This window comes from Babesia bigemina, assembly GCF_000981445.1.
Source record: "Babesia bigemina genome assembly Bbig001, chromosome : III".
In the NCBI taxonomy this organism is placed as follows: domain Eukaryota; phylum Apicomplexa; class Aconoidasida; order Piroplasmida; family Babesiidae; genus Babesia; species Babesia bigemina.
In genome coordinates, this window is record NC_027218.1 from 2,789,885 (window position 1) to 2,807,825 (window position 17,941).

Consider the following 17,941-nt stretch of genomic DNA (forward strand, 5'->3'; position numbering starts at 1 on the left):
GCTTGCAACTGAATTTTGTGCCGCTACTGTACACCACGCCGCGACCTAGGGGCGGGTGGGACGGACTGCCCCCTCCGCCCTGCTCCTAATGACGGCCGTGCATCTCCCGTCAGCGAAGTCTGCCCGCCGGGCACTCTACGCGCCGAATAACGAATTAACACGTCGCCGAGGCGGACCTGACGCTCTGGCAACACGAACGGAGCCCAACCAGTCAGCAAGCGCAACACGCACAACACCATACGAACCAGCAACAAAGCCGAACCATAATTAGTCACGATGTTCTGTTTTCGCACCGACGAAACTCAGTACTGCAGCGCAATGGAGACGCGGAAAGGTACACCCACCTTGAAGAAGCCAATGAGGTTGGCGCGCTCCCTGAAACACTGACGGCAGATGCTCAGGCCGTACTTGCGGATCAGGCCGTGACGGTTGAAGCAGACACGGCTGCATAAAATGAAGGCGGTCGGGAAAGGCCGCGCGGCCGTGGCGGCCGGAACGGAGTGCAACGTACCACTGGTGACTGCCCGGACCGTAGTTCTTCGGATGCGTGTTGAAAAGGTTAGTCATCTTGATACGATTGACGCAAAAACGCGCGCGATAATAGTTCCTAGCAATTGGCAGTGGCTGCGTGCCCAGTTTTACCGGCAACCGGGGACCTGGAGCTCGCGCCCCATGGAAGGCCTCCGGCGGCGCGTTGGGTGGCAAGACACACGGCACACATTGGTTATCACTGCTATCAATTTACGGGGTATGTGTGAGCTAGAGTTCGTATGGTACTTCTTTTACGACATCATTGAGCCGTTCGAACTGCAGCATTCAGACCGGGCGAAGAGTATACCCACCTTCTCCTGGACGTTGCTGGTGAAGTGGCCTGCACATCGTTCGTTTCGGCTACTGCTGGACGTACCCTGGGTGTTGCCGGGCGGGTTGAACCGGCAGATGAGCACTACCTGCCGGCCGTCGCAGCACGCGACGCCGCAGCCCACTTCCTACGGCACAGTGACTTGCTGAGGAGGCGGCTAACCAACCTGCGACGACTTCCAGACCAGTTGCGTGAACGATAGCACGTTGGGGTTCCGGTTCAATGGCCCACCTGAGGCGGAGATGGCGTGGACGGATGCGCTACCCACCGTTCTCAAAGTCGTAGTCGGTGTGCCCCTCGTACCAGAACTGTGCCGCTACCGCCTCGCTGAACCCGTCCAGGGCTGCGGAGAGGTAGTTGGTTCCCAGTTCGTTGCGATAATACAGCGGGATGTTGCAATTTAGTTGCCGGCTCAGCTGCGCATCCTTCACGGCGACTGGCGCACACTCACCTCCGCCGCTAACTTGTCGGCAGAAGATGCGAGTTTATCGCTCCTAAGCGCTGTTGCGAGGGCACGTGTAATCCACACTTACCATTTTAATGGCGGAGACGAGTGAAACTCCCGGTAGTCGTTCAGGGCTGCCAACATCCGCCCCTCCTGCAATATAGTTACGGGCCGTCATATCGATTCATTTGCGATACACATCACATTCATATGTTGACATGATGCGTTGACAAGTACCGCGGGGAGTCTGGCAGCGACATAGAAAGGGAGCTGTCGTTATTGCAGCCTTCCGCGGCACAAGGGCCTAACCCACCTCAAACCGGCAACACGGCGCAGCCGTGCGTTGCGAGATACTGGCATTTCCATATACTATTGGCAGACACGGCCGCAGAGGCAGCAGCGCCAGCAGAATTCCGCACACAGCGTAGCAAGGTACCGGCGCGATCATCCGTCACCGGACACATGAACTCTCGGCGAGGTGAGCCGATACGGCTATTCTCAACACACAATAGATCGTGCTTATAATGTAAACTTCGGCGCAATTCGGCTGCAGGTGCCCCTTGCAGCCCTGGAGTGGGTCAAGGATTCCGCACATAGACGTGGAGCGATGCCGGCGTTGACCGCGATAAAACCCGATGTAATCGCGAAAACGCGTCGAATGGGCACAATTTACGTTGCATCAAACGTAAAGGAACGATAGCGTGCCGCTATTTTAATCCGTTACGGCTCCAGCGCCTAGACACCGTGTAAAACACGGTACACCTACAAGCGTGACTTGTCGCGCAATCCGGTATTTCGCGGCTTTACACTTGTTGTGGACATGCGATTTAGCGTTTTAGATCTTAGCGACGAACTGTCGCCGCGGCAATAGATGTAAATACTTTAAACTTATTTAAACTCAATGTTAAACTTTAAACCGCACTGAGGTGACGCCACTGGCGCTTTTGCACGCGCAACTCCCGGGCGCTACTCTGTATCGGGCAACATCGGCTGCGCGTATGGGCACTCGGGAGGCGCATCCAGCATCTTCCTGCCCATTGCGTACATGCCCAGCGAGGCCATAATGCCCACGAAGCACACCACGTCGATTATCTCGAAGGCAGTGGCGCTGTCGCCACTTAGCGATTTCATCGAGAAGGCGATTGAGCACAGCGGCAGCTTCAGCGTACCCAGGAGGAACACCAGAGTCACGGTCGCGTTCATCATTATCACGACGTAGGCGACCCGGATGATGAGGTTGCACAGCAGATAGGTCAGCAGCACTCGGAACGCTCCCTCGCAGTTGTCGCAGGTGATATCACCGCTGGACGAGCATTGGTCCACGATGGTGTTGCGCCCCAGGAACAGGCACGCAAGGCCGCTGCCCACGTCATGCAGCGAGCCGCTTAACACGCCAAGGTCCGGTTGCGTCCTACGCGCGGCGAGTGTGAACGCGAAGAGCGGGAACCCTAGGACGAATTGCAGACTGATGGCGCTGACCTGGTACTTCAGCAGGTGAAACGACTCCGACATGTAGACCCCGCTGCGCAGCGCTGAAGCGATTGAGTCCGGCAGGCAGGAGGCCATGTAGAGCATGTTGGCCACGAGGTTGTTGCTCCCGGTAGTCATGGGCACCGTGAGCTCCTTGATGATGACGAACAGAACTATGAGCAGCGATCCGAGATATTGGTACCAGTGGTATACACGTCCCAGGATCAGTTTGCAGGTGATGATGGTCAGGGGGATGCTGACCTGAGACAGCATCACTAGCACGATCCCACTGGTTTCCACGCTTCCCATTGTGGAGAGCAGAGTGCTCACTATGTCGAACAGCGACATCGGAATAAGCTGGCGATAGTTGAAGGGATGGGCCATGTACGCCGGGAAAAGGTAGGAGCACGCCCAGTACAGCGACCAGAATAAGCCGAGGAAAAAGATCACCAAAACCTCCATAGTTACGATGGCGTAGTTCCCGGTGTGGTCCATCAGCCGCTTGTAATAGACCGTGGTGAAAATATCCATCAACACGTAGACCAAGCATGCGATAAGGAGCTTGTGGCGGCGAATCAAGTCGGCCAAGGTCAGCATCAAGGCCCTGGGCGCGCTGGCAATATGCAGCTCAGGCAGGCGGTCATCCGACGTCCCGTAGAGATCGTCCGTGAGAAAGGCTCCGCGGGGGTAATCATCGTACCCGTCGTCGGACGGACGAGCTCCGAACTCGTCCGCAACTGCACTGCTGTCGGTCATGGTATATATTCTAGTACGCGTATCCGCTCCGATGTCAGGGTTACCCTGAGCAGAGAGGCTAGCAGATGGGAGAGCGGCGTGGCAACGGCAGATATTGCGACGCCTCTAAAATCGTTCTAGTATACAACGACTAGGCCGATTTGGTAAACGCCCTTCTAAAAGAAGGTCACAACTTAAAACGCTTCAATAAAGTCACGGAATATTGACAACCTTTGTTGCCAAAATGTCTTACTATTGCTCAAGTGGGCGAGAGGCTACGTAACGGGAGCCACGTGGCGCATTGGCCTTCCTCTGTACCCATTGCGCCCAGCATGGCACGCACGATGCCTGCCGCTATGTGCAATATGACGCCGGTAAATTTCGATGTAAAGACATTGCGGGTGTAGCCTTCCTCACAACGCCAGCCTCGGCGCGCAGCGCCACCGCGACGTGGTTACGAGGACACCGAGATGACGGCACACCGTCACACGTGACGGCATCCGGCAACACCGTACACATATGTACGGAAGGCCAAGGCCTTTTGCCGAGAAATGCCACCGGAAATGGCCGCTGAATCCCCATCAACGATGCCGAACACACCGCCGCCACGGCGCCAGAGTCAAAGTGCGATTTGCGCCACAGGTACACATTATAAACGAACTAAAGGCTACTTTACGCCGTCTAGAACATACATAATGCCCGGCCGTCATAGCATGCCGCACCGGTGTAATGTGTATGTGCGACTGCGCGATAGGGGCTCGTGCTGCACGGGCGATCCTCCTGTTGCGGAGATGCCCGGCACCTTGACGAGCGTGCATTGACATTACTTGGTTACTCCAAACACTCAAAATAGCCACAACACAACACGACGGCAAACAGCCGATGCATGAACACCGTACGGCCCCGCTGCGGCCGCGGTGCTGGAGAATGCCAGAGTTTTTATAATGTAATTTGCCGTTGTGCACGGCACACTGTAGCATGCGCCATTGGGAGCGCGGGAACGGCTGGTGGTCATGTTCTTCATCGACCCGCAAACGGTCGGCTGTTGCGCCATCGGCTGCTGCGGCGTCGCCGCTGCCAGCTACGTGTCGAACAATCTCGCCAAGATACCGCACCCGTCGGAATGCGGTTGCATTGGCAGCCTGTATCGCATCACAGGGCTGCACAGTCACGACTCCTTCGACTTCATTCTGGAGATTCATGAGGCCGTTGGCGGCGTCGGCTCAGGCAACTACTTCTTCGAGGTCGAGGCCGGTCGGATGAAATACCGCACGCAGACACTTCCCGCGAAAGATGGTCAGCTGCAAGTGCATGTAAGTTTCCAAGGCAGATTTGAAAGCCTGTCATGCCATCATGTAATGTTGAACAAACATGGGGTCATGATGACGTCATTTCGGGAACCCTGTATGTCTAATGCACTTTCTACATGCGCCTAATGTAGCGCAACTGCATGTGCGCGTCATCGGCATGGTGACGGCGGTCACTGCGAGTCTTAATGCCCGGCTAATGCGTTTTGCAGGAGAAGCTGAAGGTACACGTGCGACAGTGTGACGACACTGTCGTCGTGAATCTCTACAGAAGCCAGCTTTTGAGGTCGGACCAATGCGGTGAACTGAAGTTTTCAGTGGAGCAAGACCTCATGGCTCCCAAGCCGGCCAAGAGGCGCTGGTTCACCATGGTGCACCAGAATCGCACGGCTACACGTGTCAAGGTACGCTTTGGCCGTTTAGTGTGTGCAAGCCTCAACAGGTCTCGATATACTGCATGAGCGACGAGATGGCGTCCCGGAATCTATCAGCTCTGACGTTGCAGGCCATTGTGGAGTCGCAGCAAGACGGCTCCAACCTAGGTAAGCCAGTGCCATGCCGCATTCGACGGTTTGCAGAGGAGGAGCTCGTCGAGGAGCTGGAGAACATGGACGACTATGCGAAGCTCAGGTTCTACTCCAAGGTGTTATCAGGGCCGCTCAAGAAAATGAACACCTTCGGCCAGAAGTGGACGACGTACTATTTCAAGCCGCTGGAAATATCGGCGGGCAACTGGGAGTGGTGCGTATGGAACTCCATCGAAGACTACAACGTGAGTTCGCACTAGAAGTGGTGGCGGGGGGACCAGGGCGATGATGTGGCGCCTCCATGGCGATCGCTGACCTGATCCATGGGTTGCGCTTTGAAACTGTGGTTACAACTTGCATTAGTGGCCAGGTTATGCTAAAACGCTCTGAGCAGGGTGAAAATGCAGTTCATGCAACTTCTCCACGCCAACGTCTCACAAATATATACCAATTGTCAAACTCACGCAGGCTGGCTTAGAAGCCATCGAGGCATACCCGTTTCTCGCAATGAGCGTTGTATTGGCGGATCCGACAAACGCAGCGTGCTTCTACGTGAAGTATCATAAGGATGGGAACGACTTCGGGATCCTCCTAAAGCGGATCGACAGAAACAGGGACCTTTGGTCAGATTCGCTCTACGAATTTATCGAGAAGACACGAGAGGTCTACTTCAGGACACCGAACAAAGAAAGAATCAAAATATCGCACAAAAAAATAAAGCGGTGTAAGGACCTCGAGGTGTTTTGCCAGCAGTCGACCGACGATGAAAAGCGGACCGAGCTAAAGGCAAAATTAGCGCTAAGCAAACGGCTCACGAGCCCTATGGAAAGGGCCGAGGCGAACGAAGAAACAAAATTGCCGGATGCGATCGCAAAGATGGCGCTGAACATGTACGTCGAGGAATGTAACGCGGGAGACGCCTAGATCACGCTGGCTTCTTTTCGCCGATACGAGACGCATTGTAGACCTTCCACCGCGGATTCGTGTATTAAACCATGGTCCTGTTTATTGTGACTCGTTGTCTCAGCACACACATGCGAGACGTGGAGGATACGTCTCTACCTGGTCGCCGGGGGACAGGCCAAGCGCGACACGTGGCCAACCGCATAACATTTCGGACCGACACAACAGCCAGGAAGTGCTAAAAAGCCGCTTTAACGCTCAACGTGTGCTTTTATTGCCTTTGACATGTAACTGGAGATTCCTGGTGGAATGACTCCGGCTCATGTCTGGCGCACACGTCTGAGCTAAATTCTGAAAGCGACCCAGCAAGTAACGGTTCGCCGGAAAGCGGAAGGATATAAGTGCCCGTTGTTCGGCACATATCTTGTGTGCGCAATGATTACGCGTGGAGTGGCTCCACGTCGTGCTCTCCCCGCACAAGCGGCATTCGCATGCCTTGCGGCGAGGAAACACCACATACTGTGTGTGTGTGATTTGTGTTACAATCATCAAAGTCGCGGCAATCAGAAGGGAACTTGTGCTCCTCTCTACGACCCGCAGATCGAACTGGCTTATCCTAAGGCTTCACAGATGGGAAAAGTATCGCCTCGCCGACGCCGTAGGGCGCCCACCAAAGGCATACCGAAAAACGCCGTAATTGTGCCGAACGTCCCGACGGAAGACTACTGCAGTCAAATGCCGGGGGTATATTACCATTTCGGCAAGCTCGAGTGGCGCACGACTTGCAGGGATCCGTTCAATTGCTCGAAGCGTTCGCAGCGCACCTTTGGTGTACGAAAATACGGGTTCTACGAGGCAAAAACGATGGCTGAACTCGCAGCACTCGAGTGGGAGAAACACCGCAATCTCGTATTGTACCTTCAAAACGTCTCGACAGGAAACGCTATTGCGGGGCACGTTATTGCAACTCCGCCTGCCCCACCGGTTAGTCCGGAGTACATCCCCTACATGCCGTACGACTGTTACGCGTACGTCCCAGAGGATTTTGAGGGCCCATACACGCAACAAACGTCCATGGACTACTACAACGAGAGCCCAGACCGACTTAGCAACTTCTGAATAATCGACGTTCTTTTTATGCATGTACATGGTGTTGAATGTTGCCGGCAGCGATCAGTGTCCAATCTATTTGTGGTAGTATGGGCTGCCGGAAACGTGTCTGGCGACGTGCATCTCACAGCGATGCGCTTTAGTCAGGCCCTCTCCACCCTTGTGCGGGTTGATGTCGTTAGCAAAGAACAAGCATTGCATTGTTCGTGTCAAATCACTCCTTACCAGCGCATGAATGACGCATGTACAGCACGGGGCGAGACAATTTAAAGGGCATCACCGTGCCTAGGTTGTTTAGCGGTGGCACCAGTGTCGCCACGGCGCATACACCGCAAAAGGCTTAAACGCAAATTATGGCAGCTGTCCAAACTTCATTTGACCTGTTATCAGGCCTGCAAAATGGAGTGTAGACAAGCAAAAGCGACTGCATAAAACCACACAGAAGCATACGCATGCAACACATTGCCGCAGCCTCCATCAGATTACTAAAGCGCGTATCACAAATGCACCTGGCTTGCGCACCCATCTTAATTGCAGACCGAAGGGGAGCCGACTCACGAGCCAGCGATTTTCGGTCGAAACTGAAAAGCGATGTACGGGCTCGTTTACTGCTGCACGCAGCTCGCGCGTGAAACAAAGATTCGGCCCGCAGGATGCGCAAGAGCACTTTCGCCAATGCTTAGCTCCAGGCGCTCAACAAGAGCGGATCATCCTGTGGAAGGCAGTGCGACTCACGTCACCAACATGCAACACCTACGGCCAACAAACGTCAACGTTCACAGTACGGTGGTACTTTAATTCCCATAGTGCCACAGAGACTAGAAACGTCGTAATTTCGTCACCATGGTAATCGTTTTGCACTCGTTGCCCAAATAATGTACACAACGTACCCTGACGTGAGGTGGAAATCGCAGTTCGCTGTATTCAGGTGATCAAAACACTGGCCGATAGCATCACTCAACGGCGGTGGAGCACGTCAAGCAGTTGACACGCATTTCCACGTTGAAACGCCACGCCTCAACCAACTTCGGCGCTTCACTGTCGTCGGAGACGACGGCAGAACACAGGATGGTGCCGTCGGAGTCTGCAGTCACCACTCGACCAGAGAGTGATGTGATCGCCTTGATCCGCTTACTGTGGACACCGCCGAAATCTGTGCCAGACTCTTCGCCAGGTGGATAGATGACCACGGCACCAGAACGGCACCCCACTGCGATGGAATCGCCGATCCAGGACGCACAGCAGTACTTGGTATTGTTGGCTTTGTGTACCGACGGCTTAGCTCCCTCGCTCAGCGAGAGCTTTAACAATTGCGATTCAAAGAGGATGAAGTAGTCCTCGCCACCGGGGTGCCACTGCACTCCGATAGCCGGCTCGTTCAGCCGAGAGAAGAACACGCAGAGGCAAGTGTTCAAGTCCCACAGCCGCAAGGTGGCATCCTCGGACACCGACAAGGCAAGCTCTCCGTTGGGGTGCACTGATATCGCCGTGACGGCGCTCTTGTGGCCCTTGAGCTGCTTCTTCAGGCTAAGCTTGAGAACGTCAAACACTTGCAGTGAGCCGTGCTCGTCGCCCACCAGCAGCAGGCCGTTCGCTATGCTGCCCCTGGCGCCCAGCGCCGTAATGCACCCGGCTGACAACAGCAGGTCGCCATGCTTCTTGCGATGACGCAGGCCGTACACCCTGCGGTTGACCGTTATTTGCGGCAATCCATCGACCTACTGCACAGTTTCGTCGGACCCTCCGCAACACAGGAAGTCCGACCCCAAAGCTAAACAGCGAATCGACCCCTGCACTAAAATGAATATTTCGCATACAATCGGATAACAAACACAACTGACGCCAAATAATCATGCTAGGTAAAAACACTGCAAACACGCAAGCCGCCATTTAGCTCCTGGTAGCGGGAACCAGAACAGAATGCCCGGCGACAAACATGCCACATAGCATCTAATAAGCCTAAACATTAGGCCCGTTTCCCACAACCTGGCATTTTGGAAGCATGAAATACGCTATCGAGTCACGAAACACGTGATGTAATGATCAGGGCACTAAATCCCAACACCCGTGTTCAGAGACAAGTTGCGAATATGAAACACAGGGCGAAAAGGCCCAGGTAAGGCACAAAATAACTGAATCGGCAAGGTTGTGAGTCACCAGGCCAAAGATCAATCACAATTTCACGGCACCCACCTGCGAGCAGATGAACCGGAAGGCGAAGGACGGTTGGCTGGGGGCGGTGGAAGTCGTCGAAGATGCCGATGAGTCGCAATCCTCGTCGACATTCAGGCCGACCAGACCTCCCTCATAACCACCGGCTATGAGAAGCATGGTGTTAAAGCGCTGCGTTTGTGTTTAGAAGTGACTGAGTCGGTAACGACAGGTCGCGCCCCCTCGAGGGGGCCGATCGTAAGACTAGATGGGAAGACGCAATAAAACAATACACACTGCACTATTTCGGCAGCCTCGCTGGCAATTATGGCTACGAAACATGTCGTTTATGCGAAAAGACAGACAAAGACAGTCGCACGGTGCGCGCCCTCATGTACACATCTCTCACTGCACGCCCCTACCCCGCTGCAAACGCGCAGTGGATTTGACAGATAAATACTGTATAGCGATTTGTAACCAGGTGCTAGATCTGGTAAGCTGCTCACTGAATCATCTCTCCACGGCACGGATCACATCCGTGCCGGTCAGCTAGACCTGATACCGGGATCACAACCGGCGTGACTCCACCCACCCTAGACAGCAGATACAGGTCACGTTGGCATATCACAGCCACGTACTTGTGGCAATTTTTGGCAATATCCGGGCACAGCCGCAACCCATGTCTGACTGCCTGCGGGATACATAGCATCCAAGATGTATAACCGCACGGAACAGTTGCAGGATCTCGCGGAAGGTGTTAAAAGGTCCAATCAGTATGAGAAGGACTGCATAATCGTCGTGCGAGACGGCGGCTTCATCTCGCAGACGAATGTAAGTGATCGTCACGCGTAGACGTCACACCTTTCGCAGGGCGGCGATGGCGCCAACGAGGAAGGGGAGGACGATGAGCTGTTCCAACAGTACATGCACAAGGTGCAGGCGATGCGGACGCTGATAGCGTCGATCGACGAGGGCGTGAAAGAAATCAACTCCCTCATAGAACTGAGCGCTAGCGCAGTCACCAACCAGCAAAACGAGGAAGTCAGCACCAAACTCACCGACATCATCGCAAGCACCAACGAAGTGTGCACCCAGTGCAAGGCCGCTGCGTCCATCCTCGAGCTAGGCAAGAGCGAGGGCACGCCCACAGAGGCGCGGATGCGAGAGAACGCATACAACGTCTGCATCAAACACTTCCAAGCCGCGATCAAGCGCTACCAGGACGCCCAAATCACGTTCAAAAAGGCCATCAAGGAGCGCACTGCGAGGCAGGTGCAGCTCATATACCCGGAGCTGGACAGCAAAGAGCTCGACCGCATGATGGACTCGAGCAAGGGCCACTCCATGCTCGAGCACATCGCGCGGTCGTCCATCATCGGAACCGCCAGCTTGACGGAGGCGGTGCAGAACATACAGTCCAAGTACAACGACGTGCTCGCGCTGGAGGACAGCGTCGAGGAGCTGCACCAGATGATGATCGAGCTCGCCGGCGTGGTCAGCTACCAGGGCGACCTCATCGACCAGGTGGAGTACAACACGATGAGGGCGATGGAGTACACCGAGAAGGCGAACGTGGAGCTCACCAAGGCGCTGCACAACCAGCGGCGGAGCAACCGGCTCATGGTATACATCATGCTCGGCGTGATCGCGGCGGGGCTAGTCATCGGAGTGCCGATCATACTCAAAATCACCTGATTGCCCGGCCGACGGGGTTCGGCCTAACGCGAACGAGCGCGCAGTGTCTCCAACTGGGGTGTTTAATGTTTCCCGCGGCAAAATGCCGGTGTCTACAACGACCGCTGTCGTGTCTCCCTGCGCCTTTGCTGGGAGAGTGTTTCGAGGGAATCGTATGGCACAATCATGGATAAAAACGAATCCCCATAGCACACATAATAGCTTTGTAGCGACGGCGGCGGGCATGTGACCTTTCGCCGTCTAGACGGGCTCGCGCCGACGGCGTGCGAGCAACTGGGGGTCTACACCTCCGACACAGTCACAGAAAGAAATGGCCGCCGAGATCCTCCTGATGCCCGAGTCCCTTCACAGGGCGCTCGAAGGCTCGCTCTCCCCGGACCAGGCGCTGAGACAGGAGAGTGAGGAGTACCTCTACAAGGTGGGTGATACAGCCGCCAATAGGCCCGTGGCCTGGCACACATGACCATATCCCAACGCCTCAAAATATGCGCTCACGCATTCGCAGATATCTACTGCCAAGGGGGCAATACCGCTGCTTCTATCGCTCATCTCGGCAGACGCGGTAGAGGCGCCGATCAGACTGGCCGGCGCCGTGAAACTTAAGAATATTGTAATCACACACTGGAGAGATTCCAGCGTGTTGTGCGCGGAAGACCGGGCCGCGTTATGGAAGGGCATATACAATGCGATCCTCTCCGTCGGACGCGAAAACGACCTGATCAGACGCCAGTGCTTCGAAGCGCTGCGCCACATCGTATTTAACGCTGAGCAGGCTGACGTCAGCTACATCGCGCAGCGCGTGAAGACGGACATAGAGCAGCGCTCCAATGGCGACACCCTGCTCTGCGCCCTCAAGGCACTGCGCAAGCTCATGTACCGCTACGAGTACCACGCCCAGTCGATGACGGATGAGGTCAATGCTGTGGTCGACGGCTTTTTCGGGCACTTGCTCCAGGTGGCGCAGGACGCCTCCAACGCCGGGCTGGAGTCACCCGAAGCCGCGGAGTGCATCCACCAGGTGCTCAAGGTGTACTTCTCATTGGCGCTGCTCACGTCGCCGACCACCGAAACCGTGCAGAGCACGCTCCAGTCCTGGATGGCGCTCGTGCAGTTCGTCTTGGACAACCCCGTGCGATGGGACGCGGTGTTCAAGACCGGCGAGCACGCCATGATGCCGTATGTGGAGCTGCCCGACGATGAGGAGTCGCGCCTGCACGAAATGCCGCGGTTCAAGTGCCTTAAGTGGGCAATCCAAATTCTCACCAAGTACATGTCGAGGCAGACGCCCCAAAAAATCGAGAAGGACGAGGGCAAGATGCACTATGTTCGCTACCTCAAGGACGGGTACGCCGCCCTATTCGCCAAGAAGCTGGTGCTCCTGCTCCAGGCGGAGGCCTCGGGAGGCGCCGTATTCACCAACAACCTGCACCACAGGATGTGGACCTACCTCAAGTACACATTGCCCCTGACCGACGTCTACAACGCCTCCATGCAGCCGTGTGCGGCGGTCATCGTGCAGATGATCTTCCAGACGTTCGCCTGCAACGCCTACGACGAGCAGAAGTACCTGGAGGACCCGGAGTCGTACATCCAAAACAGCCCAGACGTCAGCTTCCAGCTCATGTCGCCGCGAGGCACTGCCGCCGACTTCATCAAGGACGCGTGCAAGTTCTGCCGCGCCGATTTCGCGCCGATCATCATATCGGCAGCCAGGGACGTGTTCCGCGACCGCGGCAACTCAGTGCCGGAATTGTACGGAATCATGTGCCTGGTCGGCCACACCGTCGCAGGGGTGCTGCAGAACAGCAAAAAGGGCAAGAAGAAAATGGGCTCCGGCATGGCTGACATGCCAGCGGAGCAGCTGCTGGATGGCGAGGCGTTCATCACCACCTTCGTCGCCCCCTTGCTCAGCTCGCCCGACAAGTGGCTCAGGATGCGGGCGGCCTGGCTATGCGGGCACGTAGTGAGGACCATTCATCCCTGGAGGGACTCGCAGACGCTCCTCACGTTGTACTCCAGGCTCGTGGAGTTGCTGGGCGATCAGGAGGTCATAGTTTCCGTCATGGCGACCGGCGCCGTCCTCGCCTTCTTCCACTCCTCCGACGAGACGCTGCAGAGGACCATAGTGGAATACCTGCCGGTGCTTCTGCAGAACCTCTTCAAGCTCATGGAGCGGGTCGAATTGGAGACCGTTGTTTCCACCCTCGATGAAGTCGTGGATAGGTACTCCGTGGCCGTGCTGCCGTTCGGGGCGCAGATCACGGAGAATGTCTGCAACGCGCTCTGGAACAGCGTTGGCAACGAGGGTGTGGTAGACAAGCACGACGAGGACACAAGCAACGATGAGCAGATACTGGCCCGCTGGTCGATGGTGCAAACGCTGACCTCAATCGTTAGACTTGCGGCCGAGGCCGACACCAAGACCATGACGCCCAATGACTGCGAAATGTTCGCAAAAATCGCACACAGGACAGGCACTCTGTTGATTTCCCTATACGAACACCTGGACTTGGACACTCTGATGGACTACATCGACGACCTCGCCATGCTGCTGAGCTATTCGGTGAAGATAATCCACAAGGTGGTGGGCTACGCCGGGGAGGAGAAGGCGGCGCTCATGGGTGCGCGCTTCGCGGATATGTGGAAGATACTGGGGCTGTGCACGAAGGCCATAAGCGGGTACCACGCCAATGACTCCGAAGACGGCGATACGATACAGGCCGTTATGGTGGAAATCAGCGTCATCCGAGGCCCGGTGAGGAGCCTGCTCGCGTATGCGCCCAACGGGTTCACCTTCGACATCGCCATGCAGCTCTACGCGCTCTGCCAAAAGTCATTCGACGGAGACGACGGGACTCATGCTGAGCGCCTTTTGGCCGACGTCTTCGAGGTGACGTACAACACCCGGGCCTGCGATAGCATCCTCGCGGTGGCCGCCAAGGAGCTGACCAAGGGCATCGCTGAAACCTACGAGGCCATCATGAACACCCCGACATACTTCCAATCCAAAATAAGGTACGCAGCGGTGGTGGTGATGTACTCCTGCCGCGAAAACCCCCCGCTGAAGAGCCTGGAGGACCCCGACACACTCATCAAAGTACTCTTGCACGTGTCGCGGGGCTGCACGTCCAAATACATGTGCAAGCTCTACCTGGCCTGCTTCTCCTCCCTCAAGCAAAACGTGGCGCGCTACAGCCAGGACGAAAACGTGCAGCGAGCCATTGACGAGCTCTTGCTTGAAGCGCACAATGTGAACAACGGCAGCCGCATGAATCCGGAACTCGATGACATGGACGAGGAAGACTCCGACTTCTACACGGACGATGACGACGATTACGACTACGAATCCGACGACGATGACTATGACGACAGCTACGATGACGACGACGAATTCGACGACGGCTGCTCGCCTCTGGACAACTGCAACTACGCGGACATGTGTTTCCGGGTTGCGGCTAACAAGCCCCCACTCTAAACCGATGCACGCCAACCGTGCGAAATTGACTGGCGTATCGAATATCCACCTTTTCGTAGTAGAGCACCCAGATACCGCGCCATGCCCGCGAAGTTGCTTGATTGGGGCCGTCACGCCGGTCAGGCCACAGCGACGACTGGGCGTCACAACCAACCCCCAGCCGCGGCGCTGTTGATACAGCGCTGAAATGAGACTTCACGAACTCAAATATGCCAGATATAGACGCGGAACGCACGCACGTAAAGTGATCCATGTGGGGCTCGAACCCACGACATTTGGCTCATAAGACCAACGCTCTAACCACTGAGCTAATGGATCCCGGGCGGAACTGTATATTATAGGTTAAGATTCTACAATGCGTGGCATGCGGCTAGATGAAAGGCGAACGTGGTCAACGGCGACGTTGTAAAGGCATTCTAAATTAGAGCTGTTTTACGGTTCCCGGTCTGAGGCGCCGCTGTCGTGCACCAGCTACTCATGTCTTGCTCTGTAGATTGCGGAGGGTGTGCTTGCAGCGGTTTATCTGCTGCAGGAAGTAGTCCACGTACAACTTCTGGCTCTGCTTGCTCTTGATGTAGAGGACGTTCTGGTCGATGTAGAGGTCGATGTCGCCCTCGTTACCCGCAGGCATGGAGTCGCTGCCGCCAGCGGCGTTCGCGAATTGGCGCGTCTGGTGCTTCACGCTTAGCACGCAGGAGCGGACCAACTCCGGGTCGTCGCCCATCTTCATCAGAGCGGCCAGCTTTTCGAGGCTGATGTTGTGGTACAGCTTGGCGAAGGAGTAGATCTCGTCGACGCGGCGCTGGTTGGAGATCTCCTTCAAAAACAGGTTCAGCTGCCTAAGCACCGGCTCAATCAAAACGCCGCCAGTGATGTCCGAGTCGTCCACCTTAGACGTGACGTTGTCGCTGGACGCGTCGATGAACTTGGGGCAGCACTTCAGGAACGCGTCACGGTACGCCTCCTCATTGTCGCTCTGGAGCCTGCGAAACGTTGTGACAGAGCAAAATCGACGCTTACTGGTAGAATCGGTTGGCATACTGCTCCTTAATGGTCTGGGTAAGCGTTTCATCGAGACGGATCTTGGTCGTGGTGTGGCACAGGACCAAGATGATGTACATCTTCTCAGTCAACTTGGCCATGGCGCCCTGCTGGTAGCTCTGCGTCACCAGGTAGCTGCGCTGCTTGGTCAGGAAAATTAAAATTTGCGATAATATCTTGATACAGTCGCCATACCGCCTGCGCTCCAGTGATGCCACAAGATGCAAAAACGGACCTTAGCATCATGTAAGCGAAACCGAGGTGGTAGGACAATGACACGTAGTACGACGGCACCTTCCAGTACAAGAATTTGCTCGAGTAGTCGATGGACGCGGCCATGCGCACGGAGGTGTAGTAATCGCCGAGCAACACGTGAAGGCGGACCAGAGAGATCGAGGCAAAGTAGCCGAGCTGGTATCCCAGACCAGCGGTCTCCAAGCCGTCCTGCAATAAAATGGAACCATTGCATAATGCAGTTTGAAGCATTAGTACACACGGTATTATATAGAGCGTTACACGCGTGTGCACTGCACTACAGACGACGCACATAAGGCCACTGTCGCAACCACCAGTGGGCAGTGGGAAACGTTGCACAGTGGCAAGGGAAGAAACAAACGAAACACGCAAAATCAGCTTACCGTCTGCAGATCGTGCGTCGAGTTCTTGTAAGCGGGGTTGACGGCTAGCCTGTGGAGCATCTCCAACACAGTGGGCACCTTCCAAATCGCATTCACCTTCACGCCGTCGTCGACATTGGCGTCTTCGGTGCGGCTGAGGCGACTGCGCCACCTGCAGCACTCCTGAAGCTGGTAGACGAATTCGTCGACGATGTCCCACGCCCAGGACGCGGGGATCACCAGGCCGCTCAGGCTGTCGGATTCGTCTCCCTTCTCCAGTTCGTCGACGAAGTAGCCCAAAAGCTTACAGTACTTCTCCCAGGAGTCCAGACGGTCCTCGTACGTCACGTCGCCCAAGTAGAAAACGTGGCGGTAGTAGATCTCGGAGTACAGCGCCATGATGAGGCTGTGCAGACGGCCGCTCTGGCTGTAGAAGCCAGCCACCTCAGAGATTGACGGCCATCGCGCAGTCTTGAAGTGGTTGTCCGTGATTATTGCTAAATCCTGCTCGTACAACGCCTTCACCTCCTCGGCGTTGCGGTTGTAGAGCCCGTCGTACAAATTCAGCAGGAACTGGACCACCTCAGACTCGCGAGGAATCACCCCGCCCAGCCCGCGCTGCGGACTTTCGCCGCCTTGAATTCTCCGTACGAACTCTCCGGAAGACATCGTCAGAACATACTATACCGCAGCAGGTCGGCGGCGCTGTACACCTGGAATCCGTGGGGCCCGCTTGTGTTAACGACCTTACGCGTTGCCTACGCAGCTCTATAACTCATTCGCGCATTCGAAAATTTTAGTGGTGTGTGCGGTGCTTACAGTAGCTGCGCTCGGCGCTGTTTTGTCCTACCGCCGTGAGGAAGCGCCTCGGCGGATGCGCCAGCGTTGTGTATTACGCCGCTCGCTCGGTCATTGGTCATACGCACCAAGTCATTGGATATTAGTATGTGCGGTTAGGTTTAATAACACCCGCATCTTGCCATAAAAGCTACAAAAGGCAGGGTTACGACGACACACATTGAGTGTGTACCCGGCAGACGCCGATGAAACCACGTGTTTCCGATTCATTAGTTACTTTAAAATGTTCGTCATGAAGAATATGCTACGTGTATGTTAACTGAGAAACTCTGTTGCACCTAGTGCTGAATTCAGAGGGTAGCCATCATATACAGTGCTACTGCGGCTTTAATAGCCCTGGTGCCCATGCTCGCGAGCCCCGACGATGATTCACTGTTCCCCGTGTCCCGCATTTTGTTGGCCACTGTTCCGTCGCCCGCGGCGTCGTCTTCGGTGGCAGGCGCATCCCCATCTTTTAGACTTCTCTCGGTGGCAGGCGTGTCGACCTCTTCAGCACCGCTCCGAGGGGAAGTCGCACCATGGGCCATCTCTTCGACGGACTGCAGAATTCCTGCCAGTGTTGATTCGTTCAGCGCAGCTGCCGTCAAAACTTCCCGCGATACCAGGGGCTCGTACTCCTCGAATATTGACTCCAGTGTCTGCTGCTCATCCAGTAATTCGCGAGCCTCAGTCGAGTCTGGCTCTATCGTCGGCAGCGCATCACTGATGTCGCTGTAACGCTTGTAAATAGTCCACGCGATGTCTA

At 55.7% G+C, this 17,941-nt stretch overlaps 10 protein-coding genes across 10 annotated transcripts; 4 read left to right on the top strand and 6 right to left on the bottom strand.

The window, feature by feature from the left end:
* Positions 1-302: 302 nt before the first annotated feature.
* Positions 303-567, bottom strand: BBBOND_0311330 (ribosomal protein S14p/S29e, putative; the record flags this gene model as incomplete). The annotated part of the gene is made up of 2 exons (XM_012913962.1): positions 303-444; positions 512-567. The coding sequence occupies 2 exons, from the start codon at positions 565-567 to the stop codon at positions 303-305; spliced, it is 198 nt and encodes a 65-aa protein (XP_012769416.1).
* A 192-nt stretch (positions 568-759) lies between these two features.
* BBBOND_0311340 (SCP-like extracellular protein family protein, putative) lies at positions 760-1,451 on the bottom strand (the record flags this gene model as incomplete). The annotated part of the gene is made up of 7 exons (XM_012913963.1): positions 760-807; positions 843-871; positions 908-989; positions 1,029-1,093; positions 1,131-1,278; positions 1,314-1,356; positions 1,396-1,451. 7 exons carry the CDS (start codon positions 1,449-1,451, stop codon positions 760-762), a joined length of 471 nt encoding a protein of 156 aa, XP_012769417.1.
* An 822-nt stretch (positions 1,452-2,273) lies between these two features.
* Positions 2,274-3,533, bottom strand: BBBOND_0311350 (Putative chloroquine resistance transporter; the record flags this gene model as incomplete). The annotated part of the gene is made up of 1 exon (XM_012913964.1): positions 2,274-3,533. One exon carries the CDS (start codon positions 3,531-3,533, stop codon positions 2,274-2,276), a length of 1,260 nt encoding a protein of 419 aa, XP_012769418.1.
* Positions 3,534-4,525: 992 nt separating this feature from the next.
* On the top strand, positions 4,526-6,270 carry BBBOND_0311360 (hypothetical protein, conserved; the record flags this gene model as incomplete). Its single annotated transcript, XM_012913965.1, has 5 exons — positions 4,526-4,825; positions 5,032-5,223; positions 5,262-5,361; positions 5,398-5,591; positions 5,815-6,270. 5 exons carry the CDS (start codon positions 4,526-4,528, stop codon positions 6,268-6,270), a joined length of 1,242 nt encoding a protein of 413 aa, XP_012769419.1.
* A 414-nt stretch (positions 6,271-6,684) lies between these two features.
* On the top strand, positions 6,685-7,368 carry BBBOND_0311370 (hypothetical protein, conserved; the record flags this gene model as incomplete). The annotated part of the gene is made up of 1 exon (XM_012913966.1): positions 6,685-7,368. The coding sequence occupies one exon, from the start codon at positions 6,685-6,687 to the stop codon at positions 7,366-7,368; it is 684 nt and encodes a 227-aa protein (XP_012769420.1).
* Positions 7,369-8,312: 944 nt separating this feature from the next.
* BBBOND_0311380 (WD domain, G-beta repeat containing protein, putative) lies at positions 8,313-9,690 on the bottom strand (the record flags this gene model as incomplete). Its single annotated transcript, XM_012913967.1, has 3 exons — positions 8,313-9,042; positions 9,082-9,149; positions 9,553-9,690. The coding sequence occupies 3 exons, from the start codon at positions 9,688-9,690 to the stop codon at positions 8,313-8,315; spliced, it is 936 nt and encodes a 311-aa protein (XP_012769421.1).
* A 534-nt stretch (positions 9,691-10,224) lies between these two features.
* Positions 10,225-11,205, top strand: BBBOND_0311390 (SNARE domain containing protein, putative; the record flags this gene model as incomplete). The annotated part of the gene is made up of 2 exons (XM_012913968.1): positions 10,225-10,341; positions 10,381-11,205. 2 exons carry the CDS (start codon positions 10,225-10,227, stop codon positions 11,203-11,205), a joined length of 942 nt encoding a protein of 313 aa, XP_012769422.1.
* Positions 11,206-11,515: 310 nt separating this feature from the next.
* On the top strand, positions 11,516-14,680 carry BBBOND_0311400 (IMPORTIN 7, 8, putative; the record flags this gene model as incomplete). Its single annotated transcript, XM_012913969.1, has 2 exons — positions 11,516-11,623; positions 11,711-14,680. The coding sequence occupies 2 exons, from the start codon at positions 11,516-11,518 to the stop codon at positions 14,678-14,680; spliced, it is 3,078 nt and encodes a 1,025-aa protein (XP_012769423.1).
* Positions 14,681-15,155: 475 nt separating this feature from the next.
* BBBOND_0311410 (EUKARYOTIC TRANSLATION INITIATION FACTOR 3, putative) lies at positions 15,156-17,007 on the bottom strand (the record flags this gene model as incomplete). The annotated part of the gene is made up of 4 exons (XM_012913970.1): positions 15,156-15,663; positions 15,701-15,919; positions 15,957-16,165; positions 16,360-17,007. 4 exons carry the CDS (start codon positions 17,005-17,007, stop codon positions 15,156-15,158), a joined length of 1,584 nt encoding a protein of 527 aa, XP_012769424.1.
* A 479-nt stretch (positions 17,008-17,486) lies between these two features.
* On the bottom strand, positions 17,487-17,723 carry BBBOND_0311420 (hypothetical protein; the record flags this gene model as incomplete). Its single annotated transcript, XM_012913971.1, has 1 exon — positions 17,487-17,723. One exon carries the CDS (start codon positions 17,721-17,723, stop codon positions 17,487-17,489), a length of 237 nt encoding a protein of 78 aa, XP_012769425.1.
* Positions 17,724-17,941: the final 218 nt, after the last annotated feature.